The sequence below is a fragment of the Peromyscus maniculatus genome, chromosome 4 (assembly GCF_049852395.1).
Source record: "Peromyscus maniculatus bairdii isolate BWxNUB_F1_BW_parent chromosome 4, HU_Pman_BW_mat_3.1, whole genome shotgun sequence".
NCBI classification, from domain to species: Eukaryota; Metazoa; Chordata; class Mammalia; order Rodentia; family Cricetidae; genus Peromyscus; species Peromyscus maniculatus.
In genome coordinates this window covers 99,145,176-99,165,925 of record NC_134855.1, presented here as the reverse complement: position 1 = coordinate 99,165,925, position 20,750 = coordinate 99,145,176, and the positions used below count along the sequence as shown (strand labels likewise).

The 20,750-nt window shown below is 48.3% G+C and overlaps 1 protein-coding gene across 30 annotated transcripts in view; it reads left to right on the top strand.

Annotated features, from left to right (window-relative positions):
* Ppip5k1 (diphosphoinositol pentakisphosphate kinase 1) overlaps positions 1–20,750 on the top strand; it is a 47,205-nt gene that overhangs the window by 1,378 nt on the left and 25,077 nt on the right. For 16 of the 30 annotated variants that reach the window (XM_076568581.1, XM_076568584.1, XM_076568602.1 and 13 more), the window contains exons 2-26: positions 2,163–2,215; positions 2,699–2,795; positions 3,064–3,241; positions 3,612–3,807; positions 4,226–4,316; positions 4,510–4,595; positions 4,929–5,083; positions 5,219–5,320; positions 6,151–6,312; positions 6,402–6,523; positions 9,862–9,963; positions 10,170–10,256; positions 10,365–10,440; positions 10,559–10,668; positions 10,752–10,834; positions 11,334–11,465; positions 11,632–11,753; positions 11,982–12,164; positions 16,121–16,262; positions 16,419–16,642; positions 16,886–17,013; positions 17,227–17,341; positions 17,510–17,617; positions 18,579–18,692; positions 18,854–19,018. In XM_076568581.1, the coding sequence (XP_076424696.1) occupies positions 3,092–3,241; positions 3,612–3,807; positions 4,226–4,316; positions 4,510–4,595; positions 4,929–5,083; positions 5,219–5,320; positions 6,151–6,312; positions 6,402–6,523; positions 9,862–9,963; positions 10,170–10,256; positions 10,365–10,440; positions 10,559–10,668; positions 10,752–10,834; positions 11,334–11,465; positions 11,632–11,753; positions 11,982–12,164; positions 16,121–16,262; positions 16,419–16,642; positions 16,886–17,013; positions 17,227–17,341; positions 17,510–17,617; positions 18,579–18,692; positions 18,854–19,018 (2,955 nt within the window). In that variant the 5' untranslated portion in view covers positions 2,163–2,215; positions 2,699–2,795; positions 3,064–3,091. Of the gene's footprint in view, positions 1–1,232; positions 1,305–2,162; positions 2,216–2,698; positions 2,796–3,063; positions 3,242–3,611; positions 3,808–4,225; positions 4,317–4,509; positions 4,596–4,928; positions 5,084–5,218; positions 5,321–6,109; positions 6,313–6,401; positions 6,524–9,861; positions 9,964–10,169; positions 10,257–10,364; positions 10,441–10,558; positions 10,669–10,751; positions 10,835–11,333; positions 11,466–11,631; positions 11,754–11,981; positions 12,165–16,120; positions 16,263–16,418; positions 16,643–16,885; positions 17,014–17,226; positions 17,342–17,509; positions 17,618–18,578; positions 18,693–18,853; positions 19,019–20,750 lie in introns of those variants that run through there. The other 14 variants (XM_076568582.1, XM_076568598.1, XM_076568595.1 and 11 more) reach the window with 6 other exon arrangements.

Below are 20,750 nucleotides of genomic sequence, written 5' to 3'. Positions count from 1 at the left end.
AAAGAAGTTCCAGCCCACGGTTGCTCTAACCGGTCTCCAGATCTGATTTAGCACAGGTGCCCCCTAGATGGTCTCCTTCTTCCCTCCACCCTTTCCCTCCCTCCCTTCCATAGTCAGCCTGCCCTTTGCCCCGGTGCAGAATCTGCCGTTTTCTTAGGCAACAAAGTTTGGGGAGAAGAAGAAGGGGAAAGAGCACAGAGAACAGGAGTGCCGTTTTGGAAACACCACATTAGAACCCCAGCTTCTCCCAGAAGTACATCCAAATAAGCCCTTGGCTGTGTCCTGGCTGTCCCCGCCAGGCTTCTTTCTATGTTTGCTTTGTTAACTATGAATCTGGAGCCTCATCTCCTTTCAGTCCGTGTTTGTGAGCAGCCGTCTCCATCCTATTTTCTCCCATCCCAGGGCTGTAGTAGAATTTCAAGAACATGGCTGGATGGTGTTAAAAAAAAAAAAAAAAAAAAGGCAGGGAAGGCTTCAGGAAAGGGCAGCCGGTGAAGGAATCCTCGACACAGGGAGAGCACAAAGAGTGTGATGAAGCTCTAACTGGGGAAGTTGTGAGATATCTTTGGGAACGCCACGGTTAGGTCACTAAAAGGGAATGCAAAGGAATGGTCTGTCGGTCAGGAGGCATGCGGGTGTGCAAACTGCAGTGTATAACTGGAGACGTCAAGGAGAAGAATGTTCTGTCTTGTGGTTGAGCAATCGAGGCATCAGATGATCAAGACTGAGGCGGCTAAGGTCTATGTAAAGGTCATCTATAATTTTCTAATCAAAGCTGCAACCCTGGTTGTAATGGAAGATTTTTAAGTTAAAATAGAGAGCGGAATTATTGAAGACTTTAAAACTCTGTAGAGTAAGTTAACTAATTTACTCAAGGAGTTCTTGGCTTCATTAGGGTTGACAGTGTTTCTGAGAACTATCGAACATGGAAAATTTCTGTTGAGTGACTCCATTTTATTTTTGGAAAATAGCAATAGTTGCTCATACCCTTACAATTCATTATTAGCAAATATTAGCCTTGCTTGTTTTAGCTTTCAATCTTTTTGAGTTTTGAAAATAGACATTTATTTATAGGCAAGTTTGTATAGGCATCATTGGAAACTTAACATCATTCTCTTTTTTTCTTCGAATGTAACTACTGTTACAGATTTGGTGTCTTTTCAGTCCATTTTTAAAATTATGTATTTTGTTTTGTTTTGGGGACAGGTCTCACTGTGTAGTCCTGGCTGGCCTGGAACTCACAATATAGACCAGGATAGCCCTGAATTCACAGAGATCTCCCTGCTTTTACCTCCCAAGTTCAGGTATTGAAGGCATGCACCACCACACCCAGATTCAGTCTATTAACTGGGGCCTGGAAAGGTGGCTTAGTGAATAAGATCCCTGGTTGTTCTTTCAGAGGACCTGGGTTCTGTTCCCAGCATAAATGTGTACAGAGATACCTCCAGGTAGAACACCCATACATATAAAAGTCATGCTTAAAAACAACAAGAATAACAAACCAACAACAAACTTGTACTAATTGCATGTGCAATCAAAGTAGCTCGTGATGTTTATTTATGCAAATAGATTGTGCTCTGTGTTTACCTTGACATTTTGTGGTTGGAAACTATTGTATAGAACTTACATGTTTAGTGTGTATGTTTATGGACCTGTAGCACATGTGGAGGTCAGAGGATAACCTGTGGAAGTCAGTCCTCTCCCTCCTCCAGATAGGCCCTAGGGTTCAAGACTGTTAGGCTTGGCACCAAAGGCCTCCATTCGAACCATCTTGCTGGCCCTCATTCATCTTTAAAATCTGGTGTTTTGTTTTTCTTTTCTATATTACGGCATCATAGTTTACCATTCTTCTTATGGCATCTGAATTGTTCTTAGTTTTTCCCTAGGCAACAATGAGCTAGAGAAGGGAAGAATGTCTTTGTGTGTGTTCACGAGTGTGTGAGAGTCTTGCCATAGCCATCTATCTACCTCAGTGCTGCTAACAGTTAGGACTGAGTAGATCTTGAGATAGCATATACATCTTAGAATTTCTCACGGCATTCCTGACGTCTGCTCACTAGAAACTAGTATAGCACCTTTCCAAATTGTAGTAACCAGGCATGTCCCCTGACAGATCTCTCTCTGGTACAGCAAAATCACTACAGTTTCTGCTAAAACTCTAGGCATGTGCACACAGAAGTGGAACTGCCAGCTTGTTCTGATCCAAGTTCATAAGGTAATCTTACCAATATGGCCTTAGTTAGGATTTTTTTCCAGTGTAGCTGCTGCTATAAAGGATCTTGTCTTAGACCAGCATTGGTCTCGTAGTACTAGAGGACAGTGGATGGATCACTAGGATTGCAGTTTGAGAATGGATTGAAGACTGCTGTGTGAATGTTTACAGTCTCAGCCCCCCAACCAGCACCAGACTTCTTTCTTTGAACTGATTCTCTGGATTTGGATATCTGTTTTATAAGGTGGTGGGTGAAGGAGACAGTAACGTCCCTAGACCATGCTTAGAGTGGAGGGTGTCCTCGACACATGTTTCCTGAGCTAATACAGGTAGTAATGAGGGTGGAGTTTAAAGGCAGAGCTTTGGAGTTGTAGCATGCCTCTGCCCTCAACTCTAGCAGTGCCGTGGGAAGGTGGAGAGAGCTGGGAACGATGTGGAATGAATCCAGAGTTTGGAATAAACGTCACTCTGACCTTCTCTTGGTAGGAATCGACAGTAGCCTTCCTTGAAGAACTGCCTCTTCTGTTTGCGGCCTGGAGTTAACATTGTTTCCTGCTGGCAGAATCAGGGACATGCCAGCACTGTAAGGCTTAATCTCCTGATCCTCTTACCAGTTCTTGGCCGGGGTGGGGGAAACCGGGAAGAAAGAGAGTCCTTGCTTTGCTCTTAGTTCTCTTTAGGCATGCCACCTCGTAGTACAGTTTCCTTTCTTGTTGGTTCTTTCCATAGCTTTGTTTCTGTTTCCTCTTGTAGCCTTGTAGTTCCCTCTCATTGTCTAGTTCCCTGTACCCCATCCCCTACCCACTGTAAGGGTGCTGGATTCTGAGCTGATGGGGTGCCCACTTCTGCAGAGCGGGATGAGTGGGCGTGCCGGCGGGGATGTGGTCACTGACGGCCAATGAGGACGCGAGTGCTACTACGGCCCACTTCTTCCTCGGAGCCGGAGATGAGGGCTTGGGCGCCTGTGGAATAGGCATGAGGATGGAAGAGAGTGACAGTGAGCTCCTTGAGGACGAGGAGGATGAAGTGGTAAGTCCAGGGACAGGGACAGAGCTCGGGGTTGGGGCCCTCGCCCTGGAGAGTTGACAGTCCATGGATGGAGACACCTCTGTTCTTTGCAAGCACAGACTCGCTGTGGTCAACGGGCTCTATCCTGACTAGGGAGCGGGCAGTAGAGACTGGTCAGTTGCCTCTCTGAAGCCCCTGCTCAGCTGTCCTCCTCCTGTGGTCTGATGGTCACGGCTTCTTTTTCGAGAAGCACTTTTCCACCAGGCTCTCTTCTGTGTTAGGCATCCTTTATCCCTTAGGTCCAAAGTCCTGACAAGACACTGCCTTAGAAAGATGTTGGAGGTGATATATGTGGGAATCTGGAGTTCCTGATTGCCCGTCTTTTCTGTAGCCTCCTGAACCTCAAATTATTGTTGGCATCTGTGCCATGACCAAGAAATCTAAGTCCAAGCCGATGACCCAAATCCTAGAGCGACTCTGCAGGTTTGACTACCTGACTGTTGTCATCCTGGGAGAAGATGTCATCCTCAACGAACCCGTGGAGAACTGGCCATCCTGCCACTGTCTCATCTCCTTCCACTCCAAAGGTTAGGGAGGGGGTGGGGAAGGATGGCCATGGGGATGCTGGTTTGGGGATGGACTTCTTCTTATCCCATTAGTAAGGAAGAGGCTTCTCACCACACAAGAGATCAGGGAAGGGGAGTCTGCCTTCCTTTTCAGGGTTTGCCGGGTGTAGGTCAAAGCCCATATCCCAGCCACACAAGACAACTCAAGGGCACTTATGTTCTCCTATAGAATTGGATCTCTGGGAGGATCCTCCATGTAGTTGTGTTGATTTTCCTGATGAATATCCTGGGCTCGAGGGGCTGGGCAGATGAGTGCTGGGTTAGGTGTGTCGAGCAGCGCTGTGGCAGCCGCCAGCTCTAACGGGTCACGGTCTGTCCTGCTTTTCTCACGCTGCCTCTTTCACTTTCTCTGGTCTCTCCATTTCTTTCTCCATCACAGGCTTTCCTCTGGACAAAGCTGTTGCTTACTCCAAGCTTCGAAACCCCTTCCTTATCAATGATCTGGCCATGCAGTATTACATCCAAGATAGGTATAGCCTCCTATGGACCAGAGGGGTGGGCGAGCCTAAAATGCCCCATTTTAGGAGGCCTACTCTGGAATGGACAGAGTCAAACAAGCATGTTTCATTTTTATACCATGTTGTATTGAGTTACGGTTCCCTGTGCTTCTCCCCTTTGTCACCCCCACCTTCTGTACTTGACTGATTTATTTTGGGGAGACAGGAGGGAGGTGTACCGGATCCTGCAGGAGGAAGGTATCGATCTGCCGAGATACGCTGTACTCAACCGTGACCCCGCCTGTCCTGAGGGTAAGTAACTGGCTGTGTCTGGTCATTCCCTGCCTTGATTTCCATGTTTTAGCCCAGTGTCTCTCCCATAAACATCTCCTCTCTACAGATCTGCGTGGGCCTTTGACTGTTGTATTAGTCGTGGGTTGTAAGAGTCGTGGGTCTTTAGGTAGAGCCTTTGAACTTTTATATAGATATTATCATATCTAAATGCCATATGTGAGCATTGCCATATCTGTTATAGGACAGGGTCATAAAATTTGAAAGGCTGTATAGATTAAAACCCCAGGGAAAGAGGAGTTGGAAATACTCTCCAACCTTAGTCCCTGAGAACGATCACACGCCCATCTTCAGAGTGCAACCTGATAGAAGGAGAAGACCAGGTGGAGGTCAACGGAGCTGTCTTCCCCAAGCCCTTTGTGGAGAAGCCAGTGAGTGCAGAGGACCACAATGTTTACATCTACTACCCCAGCTCTGCCGGGGGAGGAAGCCAGCGCCTCTTCCGGAAGGTACGGGAGACCTCTGAGCATCTGGGAAATGAGAGAGCAGAAGGACAGAGTGAGGTTGTTGGGAATGGAGAGGGGATCTGTGGCCAGAGCCTGGAGACTGAGGCAGTGTCGCTCCCCTTCTCTTTCCTCCTAAAGATTGGCAGCCGGAGCAGTGTCTACTCCCCCGAGAGCAGCGTCCGGAAGACAGGGTCATACATCTATGAGGAGTTCATGCCAACAGATGGCACAGATGTTAAGGTTATGGTGGATACAGAGATTTTAAAATGTTATAAACATCTGGGTGGGATTGAGGTGCTTGGGAAGCAAGTGGTAGTATGTGTGGATAGGATCTTAGAGAATAAAGCATGAGTTCAACTGGCTTTCACATTCAAGTGAAGATAACACATGAGATGTAGATGTTCTCATTTTCACTATCAGAGCAAGAGCAAGGTACCACAGTAAATTGTAAAACATTGGTAAATTATTATCTAATAAGGACTAGACAATAGTGCCAGAGTTCTAAGGAGAAACCTTTGTAATATCACTGGAATAAGGCTTGGTACCAAAAATATCAGTCTCTGTATTCTGTTTTAAAAGTTGTCTTATTACATTTATTTATTTGTGTGTGTGTGTGTGTGTGTGTGTGTGTGTGTGTGTGTGTGTGCACCATAGTATGCACATGGAGTCAGAGGACAACTTTGGGAGTCACTTCTCTCCTTCATCCATGTGAATCCTGATGATCAGGCTTGTCAGCCAACATCTTTACCTGCTGAGCCATCTCAGGACCCCAGTCTCTGTGTTCATAATGTTCGGAGGGTTTTCCCGTTTGTCTTGTCTTTGTTTTAAGACAGGGTCTCACTATGTAGCTCTGGCTGACCTAGGACTTGCTGTGTAGACCAGGTTGTCACTGAACTCGTGATGTCCCGCCTCTGCCTCCTGAGTGCTGGGATTAAAGGCGGGTGCCACCACTCTTGGCTGTGCAGAGTTTTGTTTTTTATTCTGGAATAGTCTACAGACCTAGTGCTCATATTGTCTTCTCACATGCAGGGTGAGCTGTGGGCATGCTCAGTGATGCTATGTACCTGCAGGTGTATACAGTGGGGCCAGATTATGCCCATGCTGAAGCGAGAAAGTCTCCAGCTTTGGATGGGAAGGTGGAACGAGACAGTGAGGGGAAAGAGATTCGCTATCCAGTCATGTTGACGGCCATGGAAAAGCTGGTGGCCAGGAAGGTCTGCGTGGCTTTTAAGGTAGAGTGGGCCCATGGGGCTGTGGGATGAGGGCAAGAAGCAGGGGCAGGGGTTGGGAGCCGTCTCTGAGTCACCTTGCCTTTCTGCAGCAAACAGTTTGTGGATTCGACCTTCTTCGTGCCAACGGTCACTCCTTTGTGTGCGACGTCAATGGCTTTAGCTTTGTCAAGAACTCGATGAAATATTATGATGATTGTGCCAAGATTCTGGGGTAAGAGACATAGTGGGCTGGGGTACTGGGAAGAGGGCTCAGGAGCTTTCTCTTCATAGCCTGGGTGTGATGATCTGTGCCTGTTACCCTAGCACTTGGGAGGTGGAAGCAGTTTGAGACTATCCTGGGATACATGAGGCCGTACAGATAAATAAATAAACAAACAAACAAATCAATAAAGCTTTTCTTTATTTTAACTATTTTAAAAATGATTCAGAAGTCAAAAATGGAAAAGGAGAAGGGACTACTCAGCCCCCCGCTGCCTCAGTACTGCGTTCCTCAGAGATGATTGCTGTTAACAGTTACAGCCATAACAGATTGTCTTTCTCTCCCATGTGTAAATAATTGTGGTTTACTGAATGTGATAGTAGTATGATTTTGCTTTTAAAATAGCATGTAATACGTGAACCATTGAAAAAAACCTAAGGAATGATGAATATAGTGAGCATCCATGGATATGGTAATTCTAGCCAAGCGCTGTCTATCTTAAGAAGTACACCATTAGGCCAGATGTGGTGGTACATACTCTTAATCCCAGCACTCAGGAGCCAGAGGCAAATGGATCTCTGTGAATTCCAGGCCAGTCAGAGCTACATAGTGAGAGACCTGTCTCAAAAACAAACAAGCAAAACATTGTTGAGGGCCAGCAAGATGACTCAGAGGATAAAGTGTGTGCATGTGTCCCACAAACCTAGCTATGTGGATTTGATCCCTGGAACCTATGGAAAGGTGGGAAAAGAGAACCAACCCCACTAATTTGTCTTCTGACCTCCACACACATATATACCCACAAACACATCATGCACACTTATGCACACAATAATTAATGGAAAAAAACCCCCCACATTATTAAGAGTTGGGCTGGATGTGGTGGTGCACTCCTTTAATCCCAGCACTTGGGTGGCAGAGGCAGGTGAATTTCTGTGAGTTCCAGGACAGCCAGGGCTATGTAGAGAGACCCTGTCTCACAAAACAAAAAAACAAATGTTAGGTATGATAGTTCACATCTATGAGCACAATAGGAAGGTTGCCACAAGTTTGAGGCCCTTTTAGGCTACAGAGGGGTGGTGGTGGTGGTGGTGGTGGTGGTGGTGGTGGTGGTGGTACACACCTTTAATCCCAGTACTTGGAGGCAGAGGCAGGCAGATCTCTGAGTTTGAGGCCAGCCTGGTCTACAGAGTGAGTTCCAGCACAACCAAAGCTACACAGAGAAACCCTGTCTCGAAAACAAATAAACAAAAAAAACCCAACCAAACAAAAACCAAAAATATACTATTAAGGCCAGGTATGATGGTACACACATAATTCCACGTTCAAGAGACTGAGACAAGAGAGTTTCAAGTCTGAGGCAAGCCTATGCCATATAGCAAGACTGTGTCTGAAAAAAGATGTAGTAGAATGCTTGCCTGAAGCCCCAGGTTCAAGCCCCAGTCCCTTGTAAAAGCAGTGTTGGTACATACTGGAATTCCAGCATCTGGGAGGTGAAGGCGGGGGTGGGGGTGCGGGCAGTGGGGAGGGGGTGGGGTGGGAGTGGGGGAGAGGAATCAGGGATTTAAATGGAAGCTGAGAACACGGCTCAGTCAGTAAAGTGCTTACTGTGTGAGCATGAGGACCCAGGAGTGGACCCCAGCCCTGTGTCAAAGGCAGGAGTAGCCTGTAGTCCCAGCATAAGGAGACAGAGGCAGGATGGCCCTGAGGGCTCACTGGCCGGCCAGTCTAGACGATCCGTGAGCTCCAGCTCCACCAACGAGAGCCCGTCTGAAAGCATAAGGTGGAGAGTGGTCAAGGAAGACACTTGACTCTGACTTCTGACCTCCACAGGCACACATAGACTGGTGTGTACACCTGTCCACGTGAATATAACCCCGCCCACTCACCCACACACATCCACATACAAAACAGAACTTTAAGGTCCTCTGCTACCTCAGGGAGGCAGAGGCAAGAGTTCTTTGTGAGTTCGAGACCAGCCAGGGCTGCAGAGTGAGACTGCCTCACACAGAATATGTGAGGGCTGGAGATGTGGTTCAGATGGTAAAAGAGCTGGCCATGCAACACTGATGGCCTGAGTACAGTCCCTGGGACCCAGGTGAAAGCTGGAGAGAGCTGACTACTAAAAGTTGTCCTCTGTCACATGCCCATGCCCACACATACACATCACACACAGACACACCCATGCCCACACATATACATCACACACACATACACACACACACACACACACACACACACACAGGCATACACATACACATCACACACACACACTCACACACATACACATATACATCACACACACACATACACGCACACAGACATACATCACACACATACCCCCATGCCCACACATATACATCACACACACACACACACACACACACACACACACACACACATACATACATCACACACACACACATGCCCACACGTATATATCACACACACAATTAATCAATTAGTTAATTAATTTAAAAAATTAAGATGAATATGGTACCACACACGTATAATTCCAGCACTTGAGAGGCAGAGGTAGGAGGATCTCTTGGAGTTCAAGGCCAGCCTGCTCTAAATCATGAGTTCCAGCCCAGCCAGGGATACATAGTGAGACTCTGTCTCCAAAAACAAAAAGTATTTTTTCCCACACATGTTAGAAAATAAAAGCAGGGCTAGAGAGAAGACTCAGCAGTTGGGAGCAGAGCACCAGGCTTAGGTTCCCAGCACCCACATTGGGCTCAGCACCCACATGGTGGCTCACAACCATCCGTAATTCCAGTTCTAGGGTATCATCGCCTTCTTCGGACCTCTGTGGTCACTGATCACACGTGTACACATACATGCAGGCCAAACGCTCATAGAGTAAAATAGCACTTTTAAAAAAGTGAAAGAATATATGAGTTAAGCCTGGTTGTGTCTGAAATCCCAACACGGATTGTGGGAGGTGGGATTAGGAGGTTCAAGAGTTCAAGGCTAGCCTAGTGGGCTGGAGGCCAGTTTAGGCTCCATGAGATTCTGTCTGAAGACAAAGGTAAAGAAAAAGAGTGTCGTTGAAATCCCTGCATAGTGCTGAGGTTACATCCTCTCCCCGCACCCAGAGGGAACATTAACCTTAACTGGCTTATCATTGCCATGGATTTGTTTCTGCCAAATGGTTAGGCTTGGTGGCAAATGCCTTTAGCAGCTGAACCATCTCATTGGCCTCTTATTTTTTTTTAAATAGGGTATATATTTGGATATTTCAGGCTTTATATTAATGCTTTCTTTTGCTTCATGATTGTGTATACATATGTATGACCTTCTGTCAAACAGTTTATTTTCATTCAGCTTTATTACGTTTTGCCTCCTAGGAACACCATTATGCGGGAACTTGCGCCACAGTTCCAGATACCATGGTCCATCCCCACAGAAGCCGAGGACATTCCCATTGTCCCTACCACGTCTGGCACCATGTAAGCACACGTTAAAAATCCAAAGTGACCTGCATACAGTTTGGGATTCCTTCGCTGACCCTATACTGTCTAGCTAGTAGCCCCTGGCCTTTACTAGTTACGGTCCCTTTAGCCCAGAATGTGACGGGGCGGCGGGGGGGTGGGGGGGGTGGGGGTGAGCTGAGTTTGGGCTGGGAGAATGGCTCTGAGGAAACTCCCAATCTTAGGATGGAGCTCCGCTGTGTCATCGCGATTATCCGTCACGGAGATCGCACCCCAAAGCAGAAGATGAAGATGGAGGTGACGCACCCGAGGTAGGAGGACTGTCCTCGTGCAAATGGACGACAGTTCTTCATGAGGGAGGATGGGTGGAACCCGGTTCCCAGGAGCTCTGTTCGATTTCTTACTTTTTACTTCTTCAGGTTTTTTGCTCTATTTGAAAAACATGGTGGATACAAGACGGGAAAATTAAAACTTAAGCGACCTGAGCAGCTCCAGGTAAGGCGGGGGATCTGGTCAGGAGCCCTCGTCTGAGAAAGAGAGACAGTGTGGGGTTGAGACGGAAAGGCGGGATGGACAGAAGGAAGGACCGCTCCGTTCCCCGTGGTCTCTCCAGGAGGTGCTGGACATTACGAGGCTGCTGCTGACTGAACTGGAGAAGGAACCAGGCATTGAGATTGAGGAGAAGACGGGAAAACTGGAGCAGCTGAAGTCCGTGCTGGAGATGTGAGTGAGGAAGGGGACAGCAGCGGGGGCTACCGACAGGAACTGAGGCCCAGGGCAGAAGGTAACCCGCGCTGTCCCCGCAGGTATGGTCACTTCTCAGGTATCAATCGGAAGGTGCAGCTGACTTACTACCCCCACGGAGTGAAGGCTTCGAACGAGGGCCAAGGTGAGCAGCTCTCTCTCCTCCTCCTCCTCCTCCTCCTCCTTTCCTTCTTTGGAAGTTTTGAAATTATATTTTATTTATTTAGCGGGTGTGGGGCACACAAGCCGCAGAGCAGTTGTGGATCTCAGAGCACAACTGTGGGGGTGGGGCCCTCCTTTTCACCGTTGTCAGTCCTGGGGATGGAACTTGAGTGCTCAGCCTTGGTGGCAAATGCCTTTACCCGCTGAGCTGTCTCACGGGCCTCTTTTTTTTTTTTTTAAGATAGGGTCTTGCTATGTAACCCAGGCTGACCTCAAATTCCCAGCAATCCTTCTGCCTCAGTTTTCCAAGAGCTAGTATTACAGGCATGTGACACCAGGCCCAACTTTCGGGTCTCTTCTTCTTGACCTTGTGGGTGGTGTCTACACGAAATGACCCGTGTTCTTGTCAGAAGCCCTGGTGTTGAGGTTTTCCCATCACAATCCTTGGCTAAGGCCCTACCCACTGCACCCTCTTCCCTCAGATCCACAGAGAGAAGCCCTGGCACCATCTCTCTTGCTGGTACTGAAGTGGGGCGGAGAGCTGACTCCTGATGGCCGTGTGCAGGCCGAGGAGCTGGGGCGAGCCTTTCGCTGCATGTACCCCGGGGGCCAGGGTAAGTGCTGGAGAGGAAATACCCAGCAAGACTGGGGTAAGATAGTGAGTAAGGGGAGGGGAGGGGACTGAAGGGGAAGATGCTGTGAGGATACTAAAGGGACAATTAATATTTGTCCCCCACGTGGCTTGTAACAGTCCGTGCTTGGAATCGCCCTTTGCCCCAGGTGACTATGCGGGCTTCCCTGGCTGTGGGCTGCTCCGTCTCCACAGCACTTTCCGACACGACCTCAAGATCTACGCGTCTGACGAGGGTCGCGTCCAGATGACTGCCGCCGCCTTTGCGAAGGTAAACCAGGGGAGAAACAGAGTTTGGAGGACGAGGTGGAAAGTGTTCAAGGGCTGGTACGCTACTTCAGAGAAGTTTGTGCCCGTCTCCATTTCATGCTGCTGAAAAGGAGCTGGGAATGGTCGGAGTCGGCCCTCCAGGCGCGCTCTCCGGCCCGGGTCTGGGACTGGGTAGGCTGGGGCTGTCTGCCTGGAAGGGAAGCCAGTAGACCTTGTGCTTTCCTACCAGGGCCTCCTGGCTCTAGAAGGGGAGCTCACACCCATTTTGGTGCAAATGGTGAAGAGTGCCAACATGAATGGGCTGCTGGACAGCGACAGCGACTCTCTTAGCAGCTGCCAGCACCGGGTGAAGGCGCGGCTGCACCACATCCTGCAGCAGGACGCCCCCTTCGGCCCCGAGGACTATGACCAGGTAACACCCTCCTCCTCTCTGCGCACTGCTTTAGGATTTTTATCTACAGTATTTCGTTTAATCCTGACAGCGACCCTTTGGTGTAAATTCATGTCCACAGTTTTCATTATCCACAAATGATCCAAAGATTAAAAAGGCTTTTATAAGTTTGGCATCAGGGTTCATTTGGCAGACCTATCACAAGACTATTTAGGATGCTTATTTATCTCACTCAATGTAAATGTAATACATTTTGCTGTATTAATGTTAATGTATTTGATTGTGCCTGAGGCCCTGCTAAAGGTATCATATGCTGTGTGGCTTATGCACTGTTTTTTGTTTTGTTTTGTTTTGTTTTGTTTTTTATTTTTTGGTTTTTCGAGACAGGGTTTCTCTGTGTAGCTTTGTGCCTTCCCTGGAACTCACTCTGTAGCCCAGGCTGGCCTCAAATTCACAGAGATCTGCCTGCCTCTGCCTCTGAGTGCTGGAAGTAAAGGTGTGTACCACCACTGCCTGGCTATGCACTGCTTTAAATCCTGCAATATAAAAAAAAAGAAAGATTAATTGTAAAACAGCTGACTTTGGATCTTGAGGTTGGAGGACGGTTCATCGATCTATGGGGAAACTGCCTCCAGGATTAGAACTTAACACACCAGTTCACACCAGTTCACTGCTTCCGTCTTCGGCTCACTTGCCCTTAGTAGTGCTCTCCTGAATCGTGGTGCGGTGTTGGCTGGGGCGGGAATCTAGTTAAATCTGGAGGTTTAACTAGAATTCTGGGGTGGCTGGCTCTTTACTTCATCCTCTTCCTGTAACTGCAGGGCCTATCCCCTTCACAAGAATTTGTCATGTGATTGGTCTAGCGTCTCAGTGTTCCCAGGGACGCGTAAGATTCACCCAAAGCAGAAGCTTTCCAAGTTTTCTTTCTTCTTTTTCTTTCTTTCTTCTTTTTCTTCTTCTTCTTCTTCTTCTTCTTCTTCTTCTTCTTCTTCTTCTTCTTCTTCTTCTTCTCCTTCTCCTTCTCCTTCTCCTTCTCCTTTTCTCCTTCTCCTCCTCCTCCTCCTCCTCCTCCTCCTCCTCCTCCTCCTCCTCCTTCTCCTCCTTCTTCTCCTTCTTCTCCTTCTTTTTTTTTGGACACAGTATTGCTATAGAGCCCAGGTTGGTCTTGAACTTGCAGTGACCCTCCTGCCTCTGCCTCCTGGCTGTAAAGCCTCCTAGCTTTCTTAAAGTGGGGGACCAGAATTAACACAATGCATGGTTGTTATTTTCTATTGTTGAAGCAGTCACACAGTGAGACCTGATTCACGGAAAGGGAAAGAGACAAAGAATTAATGGTCACCTCTAATCTGCCTGGGGAACTGTTAGAACTGCCCTACCCTCTCCATCTTACAGAGGAGGAAGCCTGGCTTCTAAAGAACTTAACCCTTTCAAGATGACGCAGGTAGTCTGGACCCCAGGAGTCTCACTCACTCTGAAGGCCTGGCTCTCGAGTTCTTTAGTGCATGCTGCCCAGTAGTGCTGATGAAGGCAGTTACCATTCCCAATGCAGTCTTCTTTTTCCTGGGTCTCTAGGCCACAGTTGACCAGGTAGTGGGGTGTTGTTTTTTGTTTTTGTTTTTGTTTTACTGTCCCACACTTAATTTTGATAGGTTCTTTTTCAGTGTGTGTTGAACAATTTTTATGTGAATGAGGGTTTTGCCTGCATGTATGTATGAACACCACATTTGTACGATGCCCATAGAGATCAAAAGAGGGCATCAGATCCCTGGAACTGGAGTTACAGACAATGGTGAGCTGCCATGTGGGTGCTGGAAACCATACTCAGGTCCTCTGGAAAAGCAGACTCACTGTTTTTTTTTTTTTTTCTTTTAAATTTTACATACCAACCACAGTTTCCCCTCCCTCTTCTCCTCCTGTTCCCTCCCCTCACCTCCTTTCTACCCCCCCCCCCAATCTCCTCCTCAGAAAGGGTGAGGCCTCCCATGGGAGTCAACAAAGCATGGTGTAACAAGTTGAGACAGGACCAAGCTCCTCCCTGCTGCATCAAGGCTGAGAGAGCCATCCCACCATAGGGAGTAGGTTCCAAAGAGCCAGCACATGCACCAGGGACAGATCCTGGTCCCACTGCCAGGGGCCCCACAAAAAGACCAAGCTACACAATTGCCACCCATATGCAAAAGGCCTAGGTCGGTCCCATGCAGGCTCCCTAGCTGTCGGTCTAGAGTCTGTGAGCTCCCATGAGCTCTGGTCAGCTGTCTCTATGGGTTTCCCCGTCATGATCTTGATCCCCCCCCTTATATAATCCCTCTTCCCTCTCTTCATCTAGACTACTGGAGCTCAGCCTAGTGCTTGGCTGTGGATCTCTGTATCTGCTTCCATCAGTTACTGAATGTAGATTCTATGATGACAATTAGGGTAGTCACCAATCTGATTACAGGAGAGGGCCATTTCAGGCGCCCTCTCCACTATTGCTAGAAATCTTAGCTGGGGTCATCCTTGTGGATTCTTGGGAGTTTCTGTGGCACTAGGTTTCTCCCTAACCTCATAATGGCTCCCTTTATCAAGATATCTCTTTCATGAGCAAGCTCACTCTTCTTTTTTTTTGTTTTCTGAGACAGGGTTTCTCTGTGTAGCTTTGCGCCTTTCCTAGAACTCACTCTGTAGCCCAGGCTGGCCTCGAACTCACAGAGATGCACCTGGCTCAGCCTCCTGAGTGCTGGGATTAAAGACATGCACCACCACTGCCTGTCTCAGTCTCACTCTTAAAAGCAAAGCCATTTCCCTGGTCCCTCTGATAGGTTCTTGAGTGACTTGCTAAGGGGCAGACTTGTTCCCTTATTTTTCCAGCTAGTGGTGTTCACTGTCAAACAGAAAGTCTAGGGTGGCTCACCCTTTCTTTATGCCTCCTTTTGCTAGTAAGAATGAAACTTCTGAGGTCTTAGCTGGAACTCTTTATTCTACTTACATTTATTCCTCCCCATTTCTTTTTTTTTTCATATTTTTATTATTTATTTGTTTGTTTGTTTTTTTGAGACAGGGTTTCTCTGTGTAGCCCTGGCTGTCCTGGTACTCGCTTTGTAGACCAAGCTGCCCTCAAACTCACAGAGATTCACCTGTCTCTGCCTCCCCAAGTGCTGGGATTAAAAGTGTGTGCTACCACCGCCCACCTTATTTTTATTTTTAAGTGTATATGTGCATGTGTATCTGTATGTGGGCTTGTGCACTTGAGTCTAGGTGCCTGTGGAGTCCAGAAGAGGGTGTTAGGTCTCCTGTAACTGGAGTTCTAAGTAGCTGTGAGCCACCCAACGTGGGTGCTGGGAACCAGACTCTTGGCCCTAAGCAGTAAGTGCTCTTAACTACTGAGCCATCCTCCAGTCCTTCTCATTTTGTATTGATGGTGACTGTCTTAAAGGCTTGATTTAGAAGCTGGGCATGGTGGCGCACCCCTTTAATCCCAGTACTCAGGAAGCAGAGGTAAGGTGGATCTCTGAGTTTGAGGCCAGCCTGGTCTACAGAGTGAGTTCCAGGCCAGCCAGGGCTACACAGTAAGACTTTATCTCAAAAACAAACCAAATAAATGAAAAACCCCAAAACCTTGAGCTGGAACCGAGTTAGAAGTAACATTGGTACTGTAAGTCAGTGCGAGACAGTCCTCTCTATTTGTTATCAGAACACTCCACAGAGACTGTAAGGGATTTATTCTTTATTCTCCATCATTTTCCGAGTGTATTTTACAGTCCCCAAGTAAAGTGTACGGACACTTTAATTTCTCTGGACTCTGAAACTTTTAAGATGGGCCTCTCGTGGTTGATTGTTGAGCAGTCTGAAGACCCAAAATTGCCAGGATACCCCAGACCCTAAGAACCCTCCTGAAGTGAGCCAGCAGGCGGATCTGTACTGCAGCGGTTTCTTTGTAGCAAGCCGGAGTCTGGGCAACTGGCCTGAGCCTGCTTCTCTTTCTGAACTCTTCCTCCCAGCTGGCCCCCACTGGCAGTGCGTCTCTGCTCAACTCCATGTCTAAAATCCAGAATCCCGTGAAGGTCTGTGATCAGGTGTTCGCCCTGATTGAAAACCTTACCCACCAGATCCGGGAGCGGATGCAGGACCCCAGCTCTGTAGGTGGGTGTGAGCACTACCGTCGCCCTCTGGAGTCTCAGGCATGGCTGCATTCCTCAGGAACTCCTGACCCCTCGGGTTCGGCTCCAGAGTTGTCGGGGTCTTTGGTCAGAAGTCAGATCTGGCCCCTTTTTGACGGACTGTCTGCTTTCTTCTCAGACCTGCAACTCTACCACAGTGAGACACTAGAGCTAATGCTGCAGCGTTGGAGCAAACTAGAGCGCGATTTTCGACAGAAGAGCGGCCGCTATGACATCAGCAAGATCCCTGATATCTACGACTGTGTCAAGTACGATGTGCAACACAATGGAAGTCTGGGACTTCAAGGCACAGCCGAGCTGCTGCATCTTTCAAAAGCTCTGGCCGATGTGGTCATCCCGCAGGTGTGTCTCATGTAACGGATCCAGTACGGAGGGAGTAATGAGAGGGAAGGAGGGAAGGAAGCTAGGAAGGATGCTTGGAGAAGGGATTGAGTTTCTGCAGTGCCCAGGCCTCGTCTGGGCATCAAGACTAACTGAGGAGACTTTGGGAGGGGAGGTGATGGACAGGAAAGAAACGCCAGACCTGAGGGGAACAGATGTGGGGCAAGACTAATTGAGCTTGTCCTCCTGGCCCGTGACCCTTAGGAGTATGGGATCAGTCAAGAGGAGAAAATGGAAATTGCTGTAGGCTTCTGTCTGCCACTGCTGCGGAAAATCCTCCTTGACCTGCAGAGAACCCACGAGGATGAGTCTGTCAACAAGCTGCATCCCCTGTGAGGGAGGGCTGGGAGGGGAGCTGGACGGAGGGACGGAGGGAGGGCGGGCATGTTGGGAGCCCTGGGGGAATCAAGGCTGAGACAGGTGGGGGCCAGGAAGAGAAAGGATCTGGGATGGAGAAGAGTGAGGTCTTGGGGTGGTAGGAGGAATTTTCAGAAGGCTGGGAAGAGGACTATCTGACTGCGAGTCTGATTTAACTTTTATGTCAGGTACTCCCGCGGGGTGCTCTCTCCAGGCCGCCATGTTCGGACACGTCTCTATTTCACCAGTGAGAGTCACGTTCACTCCCTACTCAGTGTCTTCCGTTATGGGGGACTTCTTGATGTAAGCATCCTTCTTCTTCCTTGGACCCGTGAGCACTTTTTCCCCAGCCGTCTTCAGCTGTCCTTCCTGGGCTGTTTTTCCTGTGAACATTTGCCCTTCTCCCCGGGCCCCTGCCCACTCCTCTTACTTGTCCCTGGGCACTGGCTTACCTTTGTTTGTGTTTGGTAGGAGACCCAGGATGCACAATGGCAGCGAGCTTTGGCTTATCTTAGTGCCATCTCAGAGCTCAACTACATGACCCAGATTGTTATCATGCTCTATGAGGACAACACGCGGGTGAGGAGCCAGCAGGGTGGGATGAGAAAGGGTCCTTCTTCCTACCTCCATTCAAAAGCAACTTAGCTCGTATTTTTAAACATTGTGTGTGTGTGTGTGTGTGTGTGCGCGCAGGTGTGTGCGCGCAGGTGTGCGCAGGCATGCACTGTACATGTATAGAGATCAGAGAACAACTCGCAGGAGCTGACTCTGTTCTTCACTGTGTGGTTCCTGGGGATCCGACTCAAGCTGTTGGCGTTAGTGTGGCCAGCACCTTTACCTGCTGGGCTGCCCGTCCCACTGGCCTACAAACCCTTCCTTATGCTTGGGTTTTTGTAGACGCTGGGCAATAGTTTTTCTTTGACCGCCGTATCTGCTGCTCTCTTTGCAGTGCACTAGGTAATTGGTTTTTCATCTTTAAGAGAGTTCATAGAATCCAGCTAGATGCCGTGTGTAGGCACAGTATGGCACAGAGCACCTAGAAAGGTCCTGCTGGGGTAGAATCTGTATTCTGGGGTGGTGTCAAGCCAGAGAGATAACCTACAACACAACTGTGGAATTTGGGACAAGGTTTTATGAGTCTTGTTTCTGCTAATATCTTTAACTCAAGTGTGAGTGTGTGTGTGTGTGTGTGTGTGTGTGTGTGTGTGTGTGTGTGTATGTGTGTATGTGTGTGTGTGTGTACATATGCATATACACACATGCCTTCTGCATCAGTCTTAGCAAAGACATCTTTAAAGTTCTGCTCTATGTGCCATAGCCAAGCTGTTCCTGGGAGAGAGGGAAGGGAAGGCTGTAGACCTGGAGGCGAGGCATGAGCTCCTGTAATAGATGAGCCGCGGGCTGAGGGCATGACCCTGGAACCTCAGTCCTGGCTTTCCTAGGCGGCCGTGTCCTTTTGAGTTTCTCTCCGTTGCTCCCGCGCGTTCTGTCACCACATTCAGAGTCTCCCAATTACCCTTCATGTGGTGATGCCCTCTAGGACCCGTTGTCAGAGGAGCGTTTCCACGTGGAGCTGCATTTCAGCCCTGGGGTGAAAGGTGTGGAAGAAGGCAGTGCCCCGGCTGGCTGCGGATTCCGTCCAGCCTCCTCGGAGGTGGGTCAGAGGGTTGCGATCGGAGACTCTAGGATTTAGGGACCAGGGGACCAGGTGGTGGGACACTGGGAAGTAATCCAGGGTGGCTCAGAAGGTTGAGGAGTTGGCTATTAGGAAGATGGAAATCATTAACGTCTCTCCATTTGTCTGTGATTAAACAGAACGAGGAGATGAAAGCAGATCAAGGCAGCATAGAGAACCTATGCCCGGGGAAGGCCGCAGATGAACCCGACCGAGCATTGCAGACCTCACCCCAGCCTGTCGAGGGCACTGGCCTCCCAAGGAGATCACCCCTCATTCGGAATCGAAAAGCCGGCTCCATGGAGGTAATGAGGTGGACAGGACCGTGATGGGGTACAAGCACTCTTAGGGAAATGTCCATGTTTGCTCGGACCCTTCCTGTGACCTGAAGCAATCCCCTTGCGGTGGCTTTATGTTCCCCTAATGTTCCTTTCACAGCCGGTCCCCAGTAGAGCTTCTCTAAGCTGGTTGCTACTTGAGATGTTAAAGACTTGCCAGTGAGCGGTACCTAAGAGAAAAGGATTTTAAGATAAAGTAGAGGCAGCATGAACTCTGGGCTGACATCACCGTTTGAGTCCCAGAAGTTGTGTGACCTTGTCCAGGTAGCCTCTAAGCTCGAGTCTTTTTCCCTCTGTATGATATGGGTAATGTCTGCCTTACCTTATAGATGCATTAAAAAGTAACTACAGTAACAGTGCGGTTGATGTTAGAGGCCAGGCCCTCTCCTTCTGATTGTTTAGACGTGAGCAGATTCCTGGTACTTGAATGCCATTAGGGTTATCTACAGTGTCACGCCAGAAGGATGATTGAATCATTCTATGTGTCTCTCCTAATGAGGAGGTTTATCTGCCTGGGTCTGTTTTGCTGTTTTTAGAATTTTCCCCAAACCCTCCTTCTGGTTTTCTAATCTAGAGGACAGAACTTGTGTAGATTTATCACTGCATCTCCTTACTGTCCCAGGTTTGGCTTTGTCTTTCTTGGTAACTCAATTTTCTTCTTTGGCCCAGTGATACTTTCTTAAATTTCCTCCATGACGTTCCTTTCGATGCCATGACTTATCCCTGTCTCAGAGACTTTGCCTGATTTGGATACTGCTCTGGATTCATGAATCTGTTCACCTGGCTCTCTACAGGTCTCTGTCTCACAGGACTTGGTTTTTCTGTTTTAGGGATATCTCCAAAGATTCTGTAATAAGCTTTTATAGGTTAATACAGAGATTTACATTTCAGATTTTGGAGAAGGCCAAGAAAATAAACTACAATCTCTCTATCCAGACTTACCCTTTGCTTCCTGGATATTTCAGGGGGAATTGCTGTTTTGAACATGCAGTTTCTTTAGGAGAGATGTGCCTTAGTTTCTCTTCAGAGGTAGGTAGAACCTGGTGCCCAGCATTCTGCACACACTATCACCCTTGGGCAGTAGATCCGATGGACGGGATGGCATGTGATTGTCTGTCCTGGGCTGTCCCTTTGTCATCTTATGTCAGCACAGGGGATAAAAACAAAGGAGAACTCTGTGACATCCTCTCTTAGGCTTGTCGGGATTGTCTTCTTTCTGGATGCTTCCTTGGGTATGATCACTTTTTTCTCTGTGGTATTGGGGATTGAACTCAGAGCCTCCCACACCCCAGACAAGTGTTCTACCACTGAGCTGCATCCCCAACCCTTTCTATTATTTTTGATTTTGAGACTGGGTTTTGCTGAGTTACCAAGGCTGGTTCTGAACTCACTCTGCAACACACGTGGACTTTGAACTGATCTTCTTGCCTTATCCTCCCGAGTAGCTGGGGTCTCAGGCCTGAGCCTCCAGATCTGTTTATGACTCCTGTTGTAATCACGTTCCTTCCTTTTGTCATTGGTGTCATTTAGATTCTGGCTCATTCAGGGTGGTGACTACCCAGGATGTGTTCCTCAGCCGGCTCCTTGGTCATGCAGCCTTCCAGTATCAATGCTTTCTTTCCTTGCTCTGTAGGCCAATACTGGACAATGACAATCCTAGTCAATGACATCTCATCCTAGTCAATGACATCTCATCCTA